The sequence below is a fragment of the Ranitomeya variabilis genome, chromosome 2 (assembly GCF_051348905.1).
Source record: "Ranitomeya variabilis isolate aRanVar5 chromosome 2, aRanVar5.hap1, whole genome shotgun sequence".
NCBI classification, from domain to species: domain Eukaryota; kingdom Metazoa; phylum Chordata; class Amphibia; order Anura; family Dendrobatidae; genus Ranitomeya; species Ranitomeya variabilis.
This window is the reverse complement of record NC_135233.1, coordinates 701,651,759-701,675,257: the sequence shown is the minus strand read 5'-3', so window position 1 is coordinate 701,675,257 and position 23,499 is coordinate 701,651,759. Positions and strand designations below refer to the sequence as shown.

At 43.4% G+C, this 23,499-nt stretch overlaps 1 protein-coding gene across 1 annotated transcript in view; it reads right to left on the bottom strand.

Moving 5' to 3' along the window:
- Nucleotides 1-23,499, bottom strand: part of LOC143807646 (uncharacterized) — a 1,106,746-nt gene that overhangs the window by 926,176 nt on the left and 157,071 nt on the right. Inside the window, exon 6 of the mRNA XM_077289447.1 lies at nucleotides 7,915-7,944. Coding sequence (XP_077145562.1) covers nucleotides 7,915-7,944 — 30 coding nt within the window. The remainder of the gene's footprint in view (nucleotides 1-7,914; nucleotides 7,945-23,499) is intronic.

Here is a 23,499-nt window from a genome sequence, read left to right as displayed (position 1 = left end):
GGGCTCGTCCAGATCGCCCTGGTGGTTCTCATGAGGGTTCGGTGCCCCCTCCTCAAGGGGGGGGTACTGTTGTGAATTCTGTTTGTGGGCTCCCTCTGGTGGCTACTGGTGGTACTGGTTGACTTCTGTCTTCTATCTCCAGTGCACCTGTTCCCATCAGGAAATGGGAGTTTCCTATATAGTCTGGCTTCTCACTCATTTACTTGCCGGCTATCAATGCTACCAGAGCTCCTCTGTTACTTGCTACCTGCTCCAAGTCTGCTGAGTCACATAAGTTTGATCATTTGTACCTTTTGTCCAGCGTGCATTTATATGAATCTTGCTGCTGGAAGCTCTAGTGAACTGAAGTGACCACTCCGGTGTCATGAGTTGATACCGGAGTTTAAAGTCACTTCAGGATGGTATTTTGTAGGGTTTTGAGTTGACCGCGAAGTCCACTTTTGTATTTTCTGCTATCTAGTTAGTGGGCCTCTCTTTGCTGAACCTGTATTCATACTACGCATGTGTTTTCTTCTTAACTAACCGTCATTATTTGTTGGGGGCTACTATCACTTTGGCGTTTTCTCTGGAGGCAAGCCAGGTCTGTGTTTCCTCTATTAGGGGTAGCTAGATCTCCGGCTGGTGCGAGACGTCTAGGGATAAAACGCAGGTACGTTCCCCGGCCACTGGTAGTTGTGCGTGAGGTTCAGCATCGCGGTCAGCTTAGATTCCATCTTCCTAGAGCTAGTCCTGTTTTTGCCCATGTCCCTGCCATTGGGAATCATGACACTACCCCTCAGCTTAGCATCTGTCTCCTTTAAGTGTGCGGTCAGCACAGCTGAGTTACAGAGCAAGTCCAACCCTCAGGCTACACCTCTCAGGGAAAGCGTCAGGGCCTTGAACCTAGCGTCACATTAGTTATTTCCTTTGGCTCAGTATCTGCCTCATTCTTGCGTGCAATTGACACAGTTTAGTTGCAGAGTGAGCGCAACCCACATGCTATCATCCCTGTGACATTTAACAGGATATAGTTCTCAGCAGACTGGGTGCAGTACCGCTTAGTGTAGTAACTTAGCTTGATACTTTGCATACCATTCATACTGTGAGGAGGTAACGCAGTCTGATTAAGGTTAACGCTCACTGCTTCCTTCCGCCATTGTTCACACTAGCAGCAACAGTTCTACATCTCTGCATGGTGGACCCCGGTTTGCGATTGCACTTTAATTTATATTTTATTTAGTGCAATCCTCCAACCCTAATAGTGAGTTTGATTCATAAATCTGATCAAAAATGAATGTCTCAGTATGTAAAAAAAGGCTGCACTCAAAAGTCCAGAGGGAAAACCTGTAGTGTATATTAGCAAGAGCCACAATATTGGGTTCCCAGCACATTGGATAAAATAAAGATAAAGTGTCCAACCTCTTTAAATATGGCCATTTGCACACAGATGATAATCTCAGTCCCAGTCCATCAATTATATCCTTTTAATGTAACAAAAATTACGGACTATGAAGTATCACTTAACGTAAAGTTCAAGGTGTTATTTTGGCTTTCATATTAATCTGATTACAAATTGCAAAATGATTAGTTTCTGGTCATCTCAATCACTCATGCGTAATCATTGGGACAAAGTTAAAGGGAATTAGAATGCAAATATATTTTTGATTAGCTGATGAAATATAATTAGATGTAGTTAGGATTTGGTACAGCTAATTCTTTCAGCACACTACCTATGGAGTTATCACATATGTCTATACTTTGGGACATTGGTGGGGCATGGGTGCAAGTGGCAGGGCGTCAGAGGTTGTTTCAGAAAGCCCTTTTCCTTGTCCAGGATATTTATATACAAGGGAAAGGGAGCAAAGTGAATTGTTGCCCTAGATAAATGTATGTAACCTGAACTAGTGTCCCTGCACTTCTAAATAGAGATCACTAAAAGATTCTATTACCATGCAAGTAAACACAAGTTGTGCAAAATGTCTGGGGTACTATGCTGTGCAAGATATAACTATTTAAAACCAAAACTGTAACTTTGTTTTAAGATGGATCTATCACTTACAATTATCTTCATTAGTGCACTGTCGGCATCTGTCATGCTTAACATATAATCTTCATTAGCATCCATTTATCATTCGACTCCTATCTTTTGTAATCTTCTCTAAGTAACAAATAGCGTTCAGTATAAGAAATTGTTTGGCAAGTGCCATTGCTGATATTAAATTGCTATATGATTTATGATCCAACATGACAGTAAGTGACTATTCTGTAGTATTGGCTGGTTTCTCATCACCATATTTATATGCACTCGTATTATCTGTTGTGTTGCATATTCTACAGTTGTATTCAACTTCTTTAGTTACAAATAAAATATACCAATAGGTGTGTTTGTTCTATTTATCTATTTATTACTGGGCAGGTGCAGACGAGCGTATTTTAGGTCTAAGTCCAACAAATCGCTATATCCTAGAGTTTGATCGGATATTCGGATTGCACTTGGTCATGCAAATGTACAAAACACCAGGTATTTACAATGTTCTCTGCATCCCTAATGCAAAGTTTTTTCCTGACTATAGTAATAGTGATTCTGTTGCTGAAAATATTTTAGGGCACTGCGGATAACACAATTTCAAGAAATTTTCAACTGTGCACCCTGTTGAACCTGGAAGCATACTTTCCCAGGTACCGGCGCCTGGGAAGCAGCGGTACCGTTAGCGCTGTTCCCCATCGCTGGGTGCTGAAGACCGCTCTCATCATTCTCCCCTGCTCTGCCGGTGATCAGCATGACCAGGGGAGAATGTTCAGTGTTAAATTCAACTTACAGCAAGAGCAGGCAGTGGCTGATGAGACTATTATTCCCATCAGCCTACACCTGCTGCAGCTAATAACAGTGAGAGCATGCAGTGGCTGATGAGAGTTTTGATCAGCCGCCATCTGTGCTATAAATAAATAAATAAATACATAAAAAATAGCATGGGTTCTCCTGCATTTTTGATAACCAGCCAGGCTAAACAGACAGCTGCGGGCTGCAACCCTTAGCTATGAGCATCAGCAAGGCTGGTTATCAAGAATAGACAGGTTCCCACAATGCTTTATAGGTGTTTTTTCTAGATTATTTAAATAATTTATTTAAAAAATGGCATGGGGTCCCCAATTTTTAACAACAAGCCTTGCTAAAGCAGACAGCTGGGGCTGGTATTCTCAGGCTGGTAAGGGGGTATGGATATTGAACCCCCCAACCTAAAAATAGAAGCCCGCAGCCACCCTTAAAAGGCACATCTACTAGTGCTTTGCCCAGCTCTTCCCACTTGCCCTGTGGTAGTGGCAAGCAGTGTAAGTTTTGTTGGGTTGATGTCACCTTTTTATAGTCCGGTGACATCAAGCCGAAGGATTAGTAATGGAGAGGCATCTATAGACATCCATCCATTACTAATCCTATAGTTGTATATTAAATAAACACACAGCAAGAATAAAGCATTTTATTTTAAATAAAAACACAGGCTGGCTGGTTATCAAAAATACAGTGGAACCCACTCTGTTTTTTTTCATTTATTTTTTTATTTATAGCGCAGGCGGCAGCTGGTAAATACTCCCTTCAGCCGCCTGCCTGCTCTCACTGTTATTAGTGGCAGCAGGTGTAGGCTGATGGTAGTAGTAGTCCCATCAGCCACCGCCTGCTCTCCCTGTTATCAGTTATAACTTTCAACCTTCTCCCCTGCTCAAGCTGTTTGCAGGGCAAACAGGGGAGAATGATCTGAGAGGTCTTCAGCGCCGGGTGCAGAGGAACAGCACTAACTGTACTGCTGTTTCCCAGGCGCAGGTAACTGTCACACGGATGTATGTCATCCGTGTGCAAGTGTGATGGACATTTTTGCATCCCATGCTGCTGTTAAAAAATGGACATGTCAGCGTATTTTGCCCACAGAAACACGGTCTATGGAAACAACCTGACATGTGCACAGACCCACTTGAATGGCTCTATGTGTGTAAGTGTCTCCGGTATGTGTGAAAACTGTCACCACACGTATCGGACACACTAACGTCTGAAAGAGCCCTTAAACACAGTCTGATCAGTAGTGACAGTGTCAGATTACATAGGGACAGTGCCTATAATAGCCACATTGTAGTCAATTGATTACTACTTTACCAAAAGGAATATCAAAGGAGTGGCACAATGAAATGTTAAAAAATGATATTCCAGCATGTGTTTACTAAAATACGTACTGTATGTGAGAAAAGCTGACAGATGCTCTTTAATCAGGATTTAGTTTACAGCTCTAGCACTAGATTTTTCCACTGTTTTGTATTAAATACGAAATTGTTATTAGTTGATTCACCTATTGCTAATATGTAAAGGTGTTCATAATACAGGTGGATATGGAAGTACAAGATTTTGAGTAAAAGGAAAGGTAGTGAGATATGCCTCCAAATTGCTGGAGCAACACATCCATCTTGAACTGTCCTCTCACCTCTCCTCCTGCTCCCTCTTTGATCGATTACAATCTGGCTTCCGTTCCCATCACTCAACTGAAACTGCCCTAACTAAAGTCACCAATGATCTACTAACTGCCAGGAACAAGCGACACTACACTGTCCTCCTTCTCCTGGACCTGTCTTCTGCCTTTGACACTGTGGACCACTCCCTTCTGCTACAAATCCTCTCATCTCTTGGCATCACAGACTTGGCCCTTTCCTGGATCTCATCATATCTGACAGATCGGACATTCAGTGTCTCCCTCCGCCACACCACCTCCTCACCTCGCCCCTTGTCAGTCGGTGTTCCTCAAGGCTCTGTTCTAGGACCCCTACTCTTCTCCATCTACACCTTCGGTCTGGGACAGCTCATAGAATCCCACGGTATGCAGTACCATCTCTATGCTGATGACACGCAGATCTACCTATCTGGACCTGACCTCACCTCCTTACTTACCAAAATCCCGCACTGTCTGTCTGCTATTTCAGCCTTCTTTTCTGCTCGCTTTCTACAACTGAACATGGACAAAACAGAATTCATCATCTTTCCCCCATCTCACTCTACCCCTCCACCAGACCTATCCATCAATGTCAATGGCTGCTCACTTTCCCCAGTCCCACACGCCCGGTGCCTCGGGGTGATCCTCGACTCTGCCCTCTCTTTCAAGCCACATATCCAAGCCCTTGCCTCAACTACTGCAACCTCCTACTCTCTGGACTCCCCTCTAGCACTCTGGCACCACTCCAATCCATCCTACACTCTGCTGCTCGACTAATCTACCTGTCTCCCAGCTATTCTCCAGCCTCTCCCCTATGCCAAGCCCTTCACTGGCTTCCTATCGCCCAGAGACTCCAGTTCAAAACCCTCACAATGACCTACAAAGCCATCCACAACCTATCTCCTCCATACATCTGTGACATGATCTCCCGGTACCTACCAACACGCAACCTCCGATCCTCTCAAGACCTCCTTCTCTACTCCCCTCTCATCTCTTCTTCCCACAACCGCATCCAAGACTTCTCCCGTGCTTCCCCCATACTCTGGAACTCTCTACCCCAGCACATCAGACTCTCGCCTACCATAGAAACTTTCAAAAAGAACCTGAAGACTCACCTCTTCCGACAAGCCTACAGCCTGCAGTGATCCTGAACCTACTGAACCGCCGCACAACCAGCTCTGCCCTCTCTTAGTGTATCATCACCCATCCCCTGCAGACTGTGAGCCCTCGCGGGCAGGGTCCTCCCTCCTTATGTACCCGTGTGCCTTGTTTTTGCTCATGTTTAATGTTTTTGTCTATATTTGCCCCGTATTTCACATATAAAGCGCCATGGAATAAATGGCGCTATAAAAATGAATAATAATAATAATAATACTATTGCATTGTCCCTAACTGTTCACCCCCTTCCAGATAAATGCAATTTTAAAATCTTTAAAAATTACCACCTGTATTTGTACAGAAGATTTGGGCTCTTTAGTTTTTCCTAGCATTCCATTTGAAAAAATAAAATGGTACAATGAAGAAATGGCAGAATAATAAAGAAGTCTGCTCCTGATAGCAGCTAATATGTTGTTGGCTCTTTATAAAGCTTGTTTATGACTGTTGTCCTAATAGTCAAGAAAATAAACTGTACATCTCTACCTGTAATGCATTCACAGAATATACATTGCATTACTAGGGGCTTCACCTCTGCATTTATGATTGGCTCATTCACTATCTTAAAGAAGCACTCCCATCAAAGGTTTCATCCTCTTAATATATTGTAGACATCATATTATATGTAGTGTTGAGCGATACCGTCCGATACTTGAAAGTATCGGTATCGGAAAGTATCGGCCGATACCGGCAAAGTATCGGATCTAATCCGATACCGATACCAATACAAGTCAATGGGACTCAAGTATCGGACGGTATCCCTGATGGTTCCCAGGGTCTGAAGGAGAGGAAACTCTCCTTCAGGCCCTGGGATCCATATTAATGTGTAAAAGAAAGAATTAAAATAAAAAATATTGCTATACTCACCTCTCCAACGCAGCCTGGACCTCACCGAGGGAACCGGCAGCGTTCTTTGCTTAAAATGCGCGTGTTTACTTCCTTCCGTGATGTCACGGCTTGTGATTGGTCGCGTGCCGCCCATGTGGCCGCGACGCGACCAATCACAGCAAGCCGTGACGTAATTTTCAGGTCCTCAATGCCTAATTCTAGGCATTCAGGATTTTAAAATTACGATCCGGCTTGTGATTGGTCGCGTCGCGGTCACATGGGCGACGCGACCAATCACAAGCCGTGACGTCACGGGAGGCAGGAAACGCGCGCATTTTAAAATTACGTCACGGCTTGTGATTGGTTGCGTGCCACCCATGTGACCGCGACGCGACCAATCACAGCCAGCCGTGACGTAATTTCAGGTCCTGTATGCCTAATTCTGCATTCAGGACCTGAAATTACGTCACGGCTGGCTGTGATTGGTCGCGTCGCGGCCACATGGGCGGTAATTTTAAAATGCGCGCGTTTCCTGCCTCCCGTGACGTCACGGCTTGTGATTGGTCGCGTCGCCCATGTGACCGCGACGCGACCAATCACAAGCCGGATCGTAATTTTAAAATCCTGAATGCCTAGAATTAGGCATTGAGGACCTGAAAATTACGTCACGGCTTGCTGTGATTGGTCGCGTCGCGGCCACATGGGCGGCACGCGACCAATTACAAGCCGTGACGTCACGGAAGGAAGTAAACGCGCGCATTTTAAGCAAAGAACGCTGCCGGTTCCCTCGGTGAGGTCCAGGCTGCGTCGGAGAGGTGAGTATAGCAATATTTTTTATTTTAATTCTTTATTTTACACATTAATGTTGTTTCGATACCGATACCCGATACCACAAAAGTATCGGATCTCGGTATCGGAATTCCGATACCCGCAAGTATCGGCCGATACCCGATACTTGCGGTATCGGAATGCTCAACACTAATTATATGGCATTGCTCATTTTTCCTTTCTACCCAACTATTTCTTCACTTTTCTCTGCTCTATGTAGAAACAGGAAGTCTCTTGTCTCTGCAAAAATCATTTCCTTCAACTCCTGACCCAGCTCCTCTGCACCCCTACCCCCTTCCCATGCCAGGGATATTTGTAGTTACCTATAACTCAGACAGGGAAAATTGACCTCCTGTTTCTACATAGAATTTAGAAGGATACAACTAGTCAGTTTTTAATCACGTGATGTCATAGATCTAATGGAAAAGAGAAGAATTAGCTGGGTAGAAAGGCAAAATGAGCAATTGTAAATACACAGTGCCATATGATATGATGACTGTAATATATTAATAGGACAAAAAAAATTTGATTAGAGGAGGAGTGCTGCTTTAACTATTTTACCTTAGAATCTATTTTGTAGCTTTTAAACATAAACTGCGCTAAATACTTATTTTTTCCTCATGTATTTGTCAATTGATAAAAAATAAAAACCAACCTATTTTTTTCACTGGCGGCTCTGCAAGTCCTAAATTGGAATAAAAGAAGACTTATAAGACACCTAGCTGGATGCCGACACATTTGTACAGGAGTATTTGGATTTGTGGTATATATCTGCAGCACATATATTTTGCAACACGTGAATCTTACAGATGTTAGTACAACAGTTGCGGTTACATTTAGCATGCATTACATAAGAGAACATTATTGATGCTCACCCACTGCTTTCTGAGAATGTGAAATCACAGCACACTGCTTGAAAAATGGTAAACCTTATAAAAACATTCAGGAAAATTAGCATGCAGCAATTTGATGAAAAACTAGGATAAAGTTTGTATTGTTCTTCAGAAAGTTCTGGTAAAGTTCCTTAAACACATTCATATAGTCTTTGTTTTACATCAACCCAAAGACGACTTGTGGCTATATAGTTTTTCAGATGATCTATGTCAGTAATGCACACTATATGTCATTTCCCCCATATTATCCATTAATGTGTTCCACACACGCATTTATTTTTCTGATTCTGGTTCCAATTATTCCCATTCATGCCTAAGCAGTGTGACCTTTGCTTTGATTGTTGCACTAATATTTTATCAAATAAATATTATAAAGTTTAGTATGGAAAAGGTCTCCCTTATATTTTACCTATAGATATTTAACCCCTTCATGACCCAGCCTATTTTGACCTTAATGACCTGGCGGTTTTTTGCAATTCTGACCAGTGTCCCTTTATGAGGTAATAACTCAGGAACGCTTCAATGGATCCTAGCAGTTCTGAGATTTTTTTTTCGTGACATATTCGGCTTCATGTTAGTGGTAAATTTAGGTCGATAATTTCTGCGTTTATTTGTGAAAAAAATGGAAATTTGGCGAAAATTTTGAAAATTTTGCAATTTTCACATTTTTAATTTTTATTCTGTTAAACCAGAGAGTTATGTGACACAAAATAGTTAATAAATAACATTACCCACATGTCTACTTTACATCAGCACAATTTTGGAAACAAAATTTTTTTTGCTAGGAAGTTATAAGGGTTAAAATTTTTGATCAGCGATTTCTCATTTTTACAACAAAATTTACAAAACCATTTTTTTTAGGGACCACCTCACATTTGAAGTCAGTTTGAGTGGTCTATATGGCTGAAAATACCAAAAAGAGACACTATTCTAAAAACTGCACCCCTCAAGGTACTCAAAACCACATTCAAGAAGTTTATTAACTTTCCAGATGTTTCACAGCAGCAGAAGCAACATGGAAGGAAAAAATGAACATTTAACTTTTTAGTCACAAAAATGATCTTTTAGCAACAATTTTTTATTTTCCCAAGGGTAAAAGGAGAAACTGGACAATTATCAGTGTTGTCTAGTTTGTCCTGAGTATGCTGATACCTCATATGTGGGGGTAAACCACTGTTTGGGTGCACGGCAGGGCTTGGAAGGAAAGGAGCGCCATTTGACTTTTTGAATGAAAAATTGGCTCCAATCTTTAGCGGACACCATGTCGCGTTTGGAGAGCCCCTGTGTGCCTAAACATTGGAGCTCCCCCACAAATGAGCCCATTTTGGAAACTAGACCCCCCAAGGAACTTATCTAAATGCATAGTGAGCACTTTAAACCCTCAGGTGCGTCACAAATTGATCCGTAAAAATGAAAAAGTACTTTTTTTTCACAAAAAAATTTTTTAGCCTCAATTTTTTCATTTTCACATGGGCAACAGGATAAAATGGATCGTAAAATTTGTTGGGCAATTTCTTCTGAGTACGCCGATACCTCACATGTGGGGGTAAACCACTGTTTGGGCACACGGCAAGGCTCGGAAGGGAAGGCGCGCAATTTGACTTTTTGAATGGAAAAATTAGCTCCAATCGTTAGCGGTTAGCTCGCGTTTGGAGAGCCCCTGTGTGCCTAAACATTAGAGCTCCCCCACAAATGACCCTATTTTGGAAACTAGACCTCCAAAGGAACTAACCTAGATGTGTGGTGAGCACTTTTAACCCCCAAGTGCTTCACAGAAGTTTATAACGCAGAGCCATGAAAATAAAAAATAATTTTTATTTTCTCAAAAATGATTTTTTAGCCCGCAATTTTTTATTTTCCCAAGGGTAACAGGAGAAATTTGACCCCAAAAGTTGTTGCTCAGTTTCTCCTGAGTACGCTGATACCCCATATGTGGGGGTAAACCACTGTTTGGGCACACGTCGGGGTTTGGAAGGGAAGTAGTGACGTTTTGAAATGCAGACTTTGATGGAATGCTCTGCGGGCGTCACGTTGCGTTTGCAGAGCCCCTGATGTGCCTAAACAGTAAAAACTCCCCACAATTGACCCCATTTTGGAAACTAGACCACCCAAGGAACTTATCTAGATGCGTGGTGAGCACTTTGAACCCCCAAGTGCTTCACAGAAGTTTATAACGCAGAGCCGTGAAAATAATAAATACGTTTTCTTTCCTCAAAAATAATTTTTTAGCCCAGAATTGTTTAATTTTCCCAAGGGTTACAGGAGAAATTTGACCCCTAAAGTTGTTGGCCAGTTTCTCCTGAGTACGCTGATACCCCACATGTGGGGGTAAACCACTGTTTGGGCACATGCCGGGGCTTGGAATTGAAGTAGTGACGTTTTGAAATGCAGACTTTGATGGAATGCTATGCGGGCGTCACGTTGCGTTTGCAGAGCCCCTGATGTGCCTAAACAGAAGAAACCCCCTGCAAGTGACCCCATTTTGGAAACTAGACCCCCAAAGGAACTTAACTAGATGTGTGGTGAGCACTTTGAACCCCCAAGTGCTTCACAGAAGTTTATAACGCAGAGCCGTGAAAATAAAAAATCTTTTTTCTTTCCTCAAAAATAATTTTTTTATTTTCCCAAGGGTTACAGGAGAAATTTGACCCCTAAAGTTGTTGTCCAGTTTCTCCTGAGTATGCTGATACCCGAAATGTGGGGGTAAACCACTGTTTGGGCACATGCCGGGGCTTGGAAGTGAAGTAGTGACGTTTTGAAATGCAGACTTTGATGGAATGCTCTGCGGGCGTCACATTGCGTTTGCAGAGCCCCTGATGTGCCTAAATAGTAGAAACCCCCCACAAGTGACCCCATTTTGGAAACTAGACCCCCAAAGGATCTTATCTAGATGTGTGATGAGCACTTTGAACCCCCAAGTGCTTCACAAAAGTTTATAACGCAGAGCTGTGAAAATAAAAAATAATTTTTCTTTCCTCAAAAATTCAAAAATAATTTTTTAGCCCACAATTTTTTATTTTCCCAAGGGTTACAGGAGAAATTGGACCCCAAAAGTTGTTGCACAGTTTCTCCTGAGTACGCTGGTACCCCATATGTGGGGGTAAACCACTGTGAGGCACACGTCGGGACTCGGAAGGGAGAGAGCACCATTTGACTTTTTCAAAGCAAGATTGGCTAAAATTAATGGTGGCGCCATGTCGCGTTTGGAGACCCCCTGATGTGCCTAAACAGTGGAAACCCCTAAATTCTAACTCCAACACTAACCCCAACACACCCCTAACCCTAGTCTTAACCCTAATTCCAACCCTAACTCTAATTCCAACCCTAACCCTAAGGCTATGTGTTGTGAATTTGGTTTCTGGGCTCCCCCGGTGGTTTCTGGTGGTGCTGCACTTGTGTGCTTCATCTCCTCTGTTCACCTGTTTTCCATCTGGATGTGGGAGTTTTCTATTTAGCCTTGCTCCTCAGTCATTTCTATGCCGGCCAACAATGTTACCAGAAGCCTTTCTGTTGCATGTTCCTGCTCCTAGACAACTATCAGCTAAGTTGGACTTGTTGTCCTAAGTTTGTTTTGCATTTTTGTTCCAGTTCTCTGTGATTGAATATTTCTGAGGCTGGAAGCTCTTGTGAGCTGAAATTGCCACTCTGGTGTCATGAGTTGATATTAGAGTCTTAAAGTAATTTCAGGATGGTATTTTGAAAGGGTTTTCAGCTGACCGTGAAGTTCCCTTTTCTGTCTTCCTACTATCTAGTAAGCGGACCTCAATTTGCTAAACCTATCTTCATACTTTGTATGTCAATTTCCTCTTAAATCACCGCCAATATATGTGGGGGCTACTGTCTGCCTTTTGGGGAAAATTTCTCTAGAGGTAAGCCAGGTCTGTATTTTCCTCTGCTAGGGTCAGTCAGTTCTCCGGCTGGCGCTGGGCGTCTAGGGATAAAACGTAGGCACGCTACCCGGCCACTGTTAGTTGTGCGGTAGGTTTAGCTCATGGTCAGCTCGAGTTCCCATCTTCCAAGAGCTAGTCCTTTTGTATGCTTTATTACGTTCTCTCGCCATTGAGAACCATGACAGTTTGGCCGGCCAAGAGTTAAAATAATTGGCAGAAGAAAGGAGAGAAAAGAAGTCTGCAGAGATTTTTTTTTTTTTTTTTCCTGAGTTTGCTCATTAGTTGATTCACTAGCATCTCTGCTTACTGCAGCCTTCGTCTCTCTCTCCTTCTAATCCTTGAATGGTTCTGATTTCACCTGATTAATATGGATCCTCAGAGTTTAGCTACAGGTTTGAATAATCTCACTATGAAGGTTCAAAGCTTACAGGATTTCGTTATTCATGCTCCTACATCTGAACCTAGAATTCCTTTACCTGAATTTTTCTCTGGGGATAGATCTCGCTTCCAGAATTTCAAACATAATTGTAAATTATTTTTGTCTCTGAGATCTCGCTCCGCTGGAGATCCTGCACAGCAGGTCAGGATTGTAATTTCCTTGCTCCGGGGCGACCCTCAGGATTGGGCATTTGCTTTGGCACCAGGGGATCCTGCGTTGCTCAATGTGGATGCGTTTTTCCTGGCTTTGGGGTTGCTTTATGAGGAACCTCATTTAGAAATTCAGGCTGAAAAAGCCTTAATGGCCCTGTCTCAAGGGCAAGATGAGGCTGAAATATACTGCCAAAAATTTCGTAAGTGGTCTGTGCTTACTCAGTGGAATGAGTGCGCCCTGGCGGCGAAATTCAGAGAGGGTCTCTCTGATGCCATTAAAGATGTTATGGTGGGGTTCCCTGTGCCTACAGGTCTGAATGAGTCCATGACAATGGCTATTCAGATTGATCGGCGTTTGCGGGAGCGCAAACCTGTGCACCATTTGGCGGTGTCTACTGAGAAGACACCAGAGATTATGCAATGTGATAGAATTCTGTCCAGAAGCGAATGACAGAATTTTAGGCGAAAAAATGGGTTATGCTTCTATTGTGGTGATTCAACTCATGTTATATCAGCATGCTCTAAACGTACTAGGAAGGTTGATAAGTCTGTTTCAATTGGCACTTTACAGTCTAAGTTTATTCTATCTGTGACCCTGATTTGCTCTTTATCGTCTATTACCGCGGACGCCTATGTCGACTCTGGCGCCGCTTTGAGTCTTATGGATTGGTCCTTTGCCAAACGCTGTGGGTTTGATTTAGAGCCTCTGGAAGTTCCTATACCTCTGAAGGGTATTGACTCCACGCCATTGGCTAGTAACAAACCACAATACTGGACACAAGTAACTATGCGTATTAATCCGGATCACCAGGAGATTATTCGCTTCCTTGTGTTGTATAATCTACATGATGTGTTGGTGCTTGGATTGCCATGGCTGCAATCTCATAACCCAGTCCTCGACTGGAAAGCAATGTCTGTGTTAAGCTGGGGATGTCAGGGGACTCATGGGGACGTACCTTTGGTTTCCATTTCGTCATCTATTCCCTCTGAGATTCCGGAATTTTTATCTGATTATCGTGACGTTTTTGAGGAGCCTAAACTTGGTTCACTACCTCCGCACAGAGATTGCGATTGTACTATAGATCTGATTCCGGGCAGTAAGTTTCCAAAGGGTCGTTTATTTAATCTATCTGTGCCTGAACATGCTGCTATGCGGGAATATATTAAGGAGTCCTTGGAAAAGGGACATATTCGTCCTTCGTCATCTCCCTTAGGAGCCGGTTTTTTCTTTGTAGCTAAAAAAGATGGCTCTTTGAGGCCGTGTATTGATTATCGGCTTTTGAATAAAATCACGGTTAAATATCAGTATCCTTTGCCACTGCTTACTGATTTGTTTGCTCGAATAAAGGGGGCCAAGTGGTTCTCTAAGATTGATCTTCGTGGGGCGTATAATTTGGTGCGAATTAAGCAGGGGGATGAGTGGAAAACCGCATTTAATATGCCTGAGGGCCATTTTGAGTACTTGGTAATGCCTTTTGGTCTTTCAAATGCCCCTTCAGTCTTTCAGTCCTTTATGCATGACATTTTCCATGATTATTTGGATCAATTTTTGATTGTGTATCTTGATGATATTTTGATTTTTTCGAATGACTGGGACTCTCATGTCCAACAGGTCAGGAGGGTTTTTCAGGTTTTGCGCTCTAATTCCTTGTGTGTAAAGGGTTCTAAGTGCGTTTTTGGGGTTCAAAAGATTTCGTTTTTGGGGTACATTTTTTCTCCCTCTTCCATTGAGATGGACCCTGTCAAGGTTCAGGCTATTTGTGATTGGACGCAACCCTCTTCTCTTAAGAGTCTTCAGAAGTTTTTGGGCTTTGCTAATTTTTATCGTCGATTTATAACTGGTTTTTCTGATGTTGCTAAACCGTTGACTGATTTGACTAAGAAGGGTGCTGATGTTGCTGATTGGTCCCCTGCTGCTGTGGAGGCCTTTCGGGAGCTTAAGCGCCGCTTTTCTTCCGCCCCTGTGTTGCGTCAGCCTGATGTTACTCTTCCTTTTCAGGTTGAGGTTGACGCTTCAGAAATCGGAGCTGGGGCGGTTTTGTCGCAGAAAAGTTCCGACTGCTCCGTGATGAGACCTTGTGCGTTCTTTTCTCGTAAATTTTCGCCCGCTGAGCGAAATTATGATATTGGTAATCGGGAGCTCTTGGCTATGAAGTGGGCTTTTGAGGAGTGGCGTCATTGGCTTGAGGGGGCTAGACATCAGGTGGTGGTATTGACCGACCACAAGAATTTGATTTATCTTGAGTCTGCCAGGCGCCTGAATCCTAGACAGGCGCGCTGGTCGTTATTTTTCTCTCGGTTTAATTTTGTGGTTTCTTACCTACCAGGTTCTAAAAATGTGAAGGCGGATGCCCTTTCTAGGAGTTTTGAGCCTGATTCCCCTGGTAATTCTGAACCTACAGGTATCCTTAAGGATGGAGTGATATTATCTGCTGTTTCCCCAGACTTGCGACGGGTCTTGCAGGAGTTTCAGGTGAATAGACCTGATCGTTGCCCGCCTGGTAGAATGTTTGTTCCTGATGATTGGACCAGTAGAGTCATCTCGGAGGTCCATTCTTCTGCGTTAGCAGGTCATCCTGGAATCTTTGGTACCAGGGATTTGGTGGCTAGGTCCTTCTGGTGGCCTTCCCTGTCGCGAGATGTGCGAGGTTTTGTGCAGTCTTGTGATGTTTGTGCTCGGGCCAAGCCTTGTTGTTCTCGGGCTAGTGGATTGTTGTTATCCTTGCCTATTCCGAAGAGGCCTTGGACTCACATCTCCATGGATTTTATTTCTGATCTCCCTGTTTCTCAGAAGATGTCTGTCATCTGGGTGGTGTGTGACCGTTTCTCTAAGATGGTCCATTTGGTTCCCTTGCCCAAATTGCCTTCCTCATCCGAGCTGGTTCCTCTGTTTTTTCAAAATGTGGTGCGCTTGCATGGTATTCCGGAGAATATCGTTTCTGACAGGGGAACCCAATTCGTGTCTAGATTTTGGCGAGCGTTCTGTGCTAGGATGGGCATTGATTTGTCTTTTTCGTCTGCTTTCCATCCTCAGACTAATGGCCAGACCGAGCGAACTAATCAGACCTTGGAGACTTATTTGAGGTGTTTTGTGTCTGCGGATCAGGATGATTGGGTTGCCTTTTTGCCCTTGGCGGAGTTTGCCCTCAATAATCGGGCTAGTTCTGCCACCTTGGTTTCTCCTTTCTTCTGTAATTCGGGGTTTCATCCTCGTTTCTCTTCCGGTCAGGTGGAGTCTTCGGATTGTCCTGGAGTGGATGCTGTGGTGGAGAGGTTGCATCAGATTTGGGGGCATGTGGTGGACAATTTGAAGTTGTCCCAGGAGAAGACTCAGCATTTTGCCAACCGCCGTCGTCGTGTTGGTCCTCGTCTTTGTGTTGGGGACTTGGTGTGGTTATCTTCTCGTTTTGTCCCTATGAAGGTTTCTTCTCCTAAGTTTAAGCCTCGGTTCATCGGCCCGTACAAGATATTGGAGATTCTTAACCCTGTGTCCTTTCGTTTGGACCTCCCTGCATCTTTTTCTATTCATAATGTCTTCCATCGGTCATTGTTGCGCAGGTATGAGGTACCGGTTGTGCCTTCCGTGGAGCCTCCTGCTCCGGTGTTGGTTGAGGGTGAGTTGGAGTACGTTGTCGAGAAGATCTTGGACTCCCGTGTTTCCAGACGGAGACTTCAGTATCTGGTCAAGTGGAAGGGCTACGGTCAGGAGGATAACTCTTGGGTGACAGCCTCTGATGTTCATGCCTCCGATTTGGTCCGTGCCTTTCATAGGGCTCATCCTGATCGCCCTGGTGGTTCTGGTGAGGGTTCGGTGCCCCCTCCTTGAGGGGGGGTACTGTTGTGAATTTGGTTTCTGGGCTCCCCCGGTGGTTTCTGGTGGTGCTGCACTTGTGTGCTTCATCTCCTCTGTTCACTTGTTTTCCATCTGGATGTGGGAGTTTTCTATTTAGCCTTGCTCCTCAGTCATTTCTATGCCAGCCAACAATGTTACCAGAAGCCTTTCTGTTGCATGTTCCTGCTCCTAGACAACTATCAGCTAAGTTGGACTTGTTGTCCTAAGTTTGTTTTGCATTTTTGTTCCAGTTCTCTGTGATTGAATATTTCTGAGGCTGGAAGCTCTTGTGAGCTGAAATTGCCACTCTGGTGTCATGAGTTGATATTAGAGTCTTAAAGTAATTTCAGGATGGTATTTTGAAAGGGTTTTCAGCTGACCGTGAAGTTCCCTTTTCTGTCTTCCTACTATCTAGTAAGCGGACCTCAATTTGCTAAACCTATCTTCATACTTTGTATGTCAATTTCCTCTTAAATCACCGCCAATATATGTGGGGGCTACTGTCTGCCTTTTGGGGAAAATTTCTCTAGAGGTAAGCCAGGTCTGTATTTTCCTCTGCTAGGGTCAGTCAGTTCTCCGGCTGGTGCTGGGCGTCTAGGGATAAAACGTAGGCACGCTACCCGGCCACTGTTAGTTGTGCGGTAGGTTTAGCTCATGGTCAGCTCGAGTTCCCATCTTCCAAGAGCTAGTCCTTTTGTATGCTTTATTACGTTCTCTCGCCATTGAGAACCATGACAGCTATGTGCCCACGTTGCGAATTTGTGTGCGGATTTTTCGCACCGTTTTTGAAAAATCTGCAGGTAAAATGCACTGCGCTTTACCTGCGGATTTACCACGGATTTCCAGTGTTTTCTGTGTGGATTTCACCTGCGGATTCCTATTATGGAGCAGGTGTAAAACGCTGCGGAATCCGCACAAAGAATTGACATGCTGCGGAAAATACAACGCAGCGTTTCCGCGCTGTATTTTCCGCACCATGGGCACAGCGGATTTGGTTTTCCATATGTTTACGTGGTACTGTAAACGTGATGGAAAACTGCTACAAATCTGCAGCGACCAATCCGCTGCAGCCAAATCCGCACCATGTGCACATAGCCTAATTCTAACCCTAATTCCAACCCTAGCCCTAATTGTGACCCTAATTGCAACACTAACCCTAATTCTAACCCTAATTCTAACCCTAGCCCTAAGTACAACCCTAGCCCTAAGTGCAACCCTAATCCTAAGTGCAACCCTAACCCTAAGTGCAACCCTAAGTGCAACCCTAGCCCTAAGTGCAACCCTAACCCTAAGTGCAACCCTAAGTGCAACCCCAACCCTAAGTGCAACCCTAACCCTAATTGCAACCTTAACCCTAAGTGCAACCCTAACCCTAAGTGCAACCCTAAGTGCATATGCCATATGCGCAGGTTTCTCCTAGGGTGCCAACCTCCGCGACAGGCAGGGAGGGGAGTATAGATACATGATAATAGGGTATCCGTAGGGTCACAAATTTCCCACGTTTTTTGGCTGTGGTGTCCCGCATATATGAACTCCTTCCCTATCAATACTCATTTGAGGTCATTATTTTTTTCATTTTTTTCATTTTTTCATAATATGGATTTTCGGCAAGGGATTACCAAATCATATTTATATGATGGTAAGAAAACTACCATTAGTCTCTCTCGTCCTTACTTACCTATCTCACCCTATTGGTGGATATGTAGTGGGAGTATTGAGAGCTATTTCAGGGTATTTAGAGAGGCACCTTACCTCTGTTCCACTGTATATGGGTGCTTAAATATGCTGAGAGTGTCTTGAATCATGCCAATTGGTGAACAGGCCGAAAAAGTTGTTTTTTGATAATTTCAATACTTTTCCTGTTTTCTTATAGTGCTAATTAAGCAGGCTGCGCAATGGTTAATATATATAATAGGCACGCTACATTAATAGGCACTGTATGGGATTAAATAGCATGAACACATGCATTTATGTCCCATCATTTTTTGATCATTACCCGGTAGGAGTCTGCCATCGGACTTTGTATTACGCTTGGTTTGGATATGGTGGTGCGCAGGCACCACCGAACGGAGATCATAAGCGTTCAGAGATGCAAGCGAGCATCTCAGATTGCCTGGCAACACAGGAGGAAGCTCAGGAAGCGCGTCACACGCCAGTGGGCGGGGCTTACATAGCGCGGCACCGAGCGTAATTTATAAATATCACAGAAATGGGGAGAGCTGCAATGGCAGCAGCATTCTCCCCTGATGAATCTAAGAAGAAGAAACGCGTCGGGAGACGCCTTCTAGAGCACGATACCCATACACCAGGGTTGGACACGAGGCGGATGGTGATAGATGAATGACTGGAGATGATGAAAACGCGGTGAGATCCACCCAAACATATGGGAATAATATATTTATGTGATCGCATACATCCCAGCATTCCTATAACATCCCATCTATACTAACCCTTTAGGGTGCCATAAGTTAACCCATCTGGGAACACTCATATAAGATAAAATGAGAAATACATGTATCCCATAGATTTATGGATGGGTGACCATGTGGATATGGCATCTTCATAGGTTGGGTATTTGTGCTGCCACCTTGTACTGACAGGGCTCCAATCTAATACATGGTACTTTCTAGTATGCATATATACACGGAATGGTAATATGCTGTGTTTCTAATGGTAATACACTAAGCATAATGTATTATTGCGTTTGAAAGGCCATTTAATAAAACTGGAAAGATTAATACTGCATATATTGTGTGTAGGTAGGTGGACACGAATACTAAAGGGTGACAATTGTAGGTTAACCATTTGATGTCCAATATATTGCAGTATTTCCTACATTTACTGGCTTAGTGGCAGTGAGCCTGTGGAAATAATAGCCATGATTATAGATTGGAAGCCATTCTAATACTACCAGTGTTGGTCTGGTTCTTATTGTCAATTGTTGTGTGTTGTTCCCCTTTTCTGTGAAGGTAATAGGGCACCAGTCACTTAGGTTTTTGTCTTGTTCATTTTTTAGTGTGCCATTATCTGGCTTTTAATTAGTACCTAATAAAGGTTAATTTTTATCCAGTTGCTAACATATATAACCCTAAGTGCAACCCTATCCTTAAGTGCAACCCTAACCCTAAGTGCAACCCTAAGTGCAACCCTAGCCCTAAGTGCAACCCTAACTCTAAGTGCAACCCTAAGTGCAACCCTATCCCTAAGTGCAACCCTAACCCTAAGTGCAACCCTAAGTGCAACCCTAACCCTAAGTGCAACCCTAACCCTAAGTGCAACCCTAACCCTAAGTGCAACCCTAACCCTACCCCTAACCCTACCCCTAACCCTACCCCTAACCCTAACCCTAATGGAAAAACAAAAACAAATATAATTTCTATATTTTATTATTGTCCCTACCTATGGGGGTGATAAAGGGGGGGTTATTTACTATTTTTTTTATTTTGATCGCTGTGATAGAACCTACCACAGCGATCAAAATGTACCTGGAAAGAATCTGCCGGCCGGCAGATTCGGCGGGCGCACTGCACATGCGCCCGTCATTTTGGAAGATGGCGGCACCCATGGAGAAGACCGAGGACACCGGGAGGGACATCGGAGCTCGGTAAGTATAGGGGGGTGCGATCGGAGCACGGGGGGGTGCGATCAGAGCACGGGGGGAGCAGACAGGAGGACGGGGGAGCAGAGAGGAGGACGGAGGGGAGCATGGGACATGACAGGACGGAGAGGAGGAGATCAGTGGTGGTGGGGGGGGGGCAGGTCGGGGTCTCCAGCCATGGCAGATGCTATTGCAGCATCGGCCATGGCTGGATTGTAATATTTCACCAATTTTCATAGGTGAAATATTACAGATTGCTCTGATTGGCTGTTTCACTTTCAACAGCCAATCAGAGCAATCGTAGCCATGGGGGGCGAAGCCACCCCCCCTGGGCTGAAGTACCACTCCCTCTGTCCCTGTAGGTTGGGTGAAATTGGAGTTATCCCTTTCAACCGACCTGCAGGGACGCAATCATTCTGTGACACACCATATGCGTCACAGGTCGGATTGGCACCGACTTTCATGACGCATACGCTGTGTCACAGGTCGGGAAGGGGTTAATGTTTTATTTGAAGCTGTCGGAGAATAACTTACACTATATATGGGAAGCTGTAGCAATAAAATTATAAGATTTAGGCTGGGGTCACACTTGCAAGTGCAGTGCGAAAAACTCGCATCAATACCCGGCACTGCCACCGCGAGAGTTCAGACCGGAGCGTTTAGCTGCATAGAAATACTTGCAGCCGCACAGTCCGCTCCAAGTGCCGGCAGCAGTGCCAGGTATTGATGCGAGAGACTTGCGAAGTTTCTCACATTGCACTCGCAAGTGTAAAAAAAGCAATTTCAGGTATAATTTTGTTTTTAAAGGGAACCTGTCACCTGATTCATGCTGCACAAACAACGGGCAGCGGGAATCAGAGCCAGGCTATATGGATGAAGTCAGGCGGTTTGGGTAGCATGAATCAGATGACAGGTTCTCTCCAAGCAATCACAATTAGAAATGCATCTTTATACATCTTCCAATATTTCATGATATTTTCCACTTTGACCCCGTTATGACCTTGCAATTTTCCATTTTTGCACTATTTTTTCCTCCCCTTATTCCAAGAATCATTACTTTTTTATTTTTTCATCCCCACAGCCATATGAGGCCTTATACAGTATAAGTGCAATTCCACAATCATTGTTTGTTTTTATTTACTGACCAGGCAGTATGATTCTGCAGGTCAGTATGAGTACAAAGATGCCAAACATGTACAGGTGTTTTCTTTAATTAAGTGGTGAAAAAAATGGAAATTTGTAGAAAAACTTTTTTTTTTTTGCAAGACTTGTAACGTTTTCATTTTTGGGGAAATGGGTCTGGGTAAGGGCTCATTTCTTGTACCCTGAGCAAATTTTTTTTATTAATACCATTTTGGGGCAGAAACAATGTTTCAATTGCCTCCTATCATTTTTTTTTTTTTTGCAAAGTTGCAGAGGCCAAAAAAAAGGTAATTCTGGCCTTTTACCAAATAGATTAATTTAACTTATATTTCAGTAGATCAGACTGTTATCAACCCAGCAATACCAAATATGTGCATTTTTTTTCATATTTAAATAAAGCTGTCATCATCCGCTCACTAGTGCTTTACATAGCAATGCAAAAATCACGATCTCCTATGAACCACGGCCATCAGATCACGTGACGGGGTCGCCGATAAGGGATTGAAAGACGCTCTCCTGCGGGCATGTGTTAAATCAAGCTCCTAGTGATTGACAGTGGGATTTAGCTGGTTATCAGTCACGGGCCAAGCACTGCTCTGCCAGTGGCTGTTAATGGCACATGGTGGCTGATTAAATAAGTCATCATGTGCAGGGAAAGATGTGGTGTGCGAACACACATCAAAGGCACGGACACAAACTTTGATGTAAATATATGTCCATTGTCATTAAGGCATTAAGGGAATCTTCAAGAATAAAAAAATAATAGCCTACAGTATTCTAAAAAAGGACATCCATATCTCAACAGTGAATTCTAATCTTCATGATCTTCTGCCAATCTTAGGCCTTTATTGTATTGTGCAGCAAAGGTTGTAGTGAAGGTTGGAACCTCCACTGTTCCATGATTAATGGTCTTCACTTTGGGAGGGTTTCCCATCCAGAGTATTTGTAAATGATTGTCAGAGTACCCCAACCTATCTGGATGGTGGTGGTCTCTGACTCCCATTCACTGATATAAAGTAGCCTCCATCTGTACTACTTCTTTTTAGTACAGTTCTTTCCATTGCAATTCATGGGAGTAAACAGAAAAAACTAACACTGCTTACTCAATGAAACAGCAAACTAATTGGCAGTTTGCACAAGCTCCCACTAGAAGACATAGAAAGACACCTATCTGTTGTTTATTTATGCACTATTTAACATTTATGCCTTAACAGCTGCTGCATATCCAACCAGGAAAGCGGAAAAAAAGGAGCCAAATCTGGTTATACTGTAAGTGCTAATGGTAGGAAATGAAGATCCAAATGGAAGTATTATTAAGGATTTTTTATTTTCAGTTTTTTAGTCAATACGTTTCAAAGTCATTCCAGATTTCTTCTTCAGGACACAATCCATACAGTGGTATGGAAAATATTCAGACCCCTTTAAATTTTTCACTCTTTGTTTCATTGCAGCAATTTGGTAAATTCAAAAAAGTTCATTTTTTCTCATTAAGGTACACTTTGCACCCCATCTTAACTGACCCCCCACCAGAAATGTAGAGATTTTTGCATATTTATTAAAAAAGAAAAACTAAAATACCACATGGTAATAAGTATTCAGACCCTTTGCTCACTCATATTTAAAATAATTTAATAAAACTGATAGGACTTGATTTTGAAAGGCACACACCTGTCTATATAAGACCTCACAGCTCACAGTGCATGTCAGACCAAAAGAGAATCATGGGGTCAAATGAACTGGCCAAGGAGCTCAGAGACAGAATTGTGACAAAGCACAAATCTGGCTAAGGTTATAAAAGAATTTCTGCAGTACTCAAGGTTCCTAAGAGCACAGTGGCCTCCATAATCCTTAAATGGAAGAAGTTTGGGACCACCAGAAGTCTTCCTAGAACTGGCCGATCAGCCAAACTGAGCATTCGTGGGAGAAGAGCCTTGGTGATAGAGGTAAAGAAGAACATCAAGATCACTGTGGCTGAGCTCCAGAGATGCAGTAGGGAGATGGGAGAAAGTTCCACAAAATCAACTATCACTAGAGCCCTTCACCAGTTGGGTCTTTATGGTAGAGTGGCCCAACGGAAGCCTCTGCTCAGTGCAAGACATACGAAAGCCTGCATAGAGTGGCTAAAAAAACACATGAAGGACTCCCAGACTATGAAAAATCAGATTCTCTGGTCTGAAGAAGAAGATAGACCTTTTTGGTGACAATTCTAAGCGGTAAGAGTGGAGAAAACAAGCACTGCTCATAAGCCCAATACAATCCCAACAGTGAAACATGGTGGTGGCAGCATCATGCT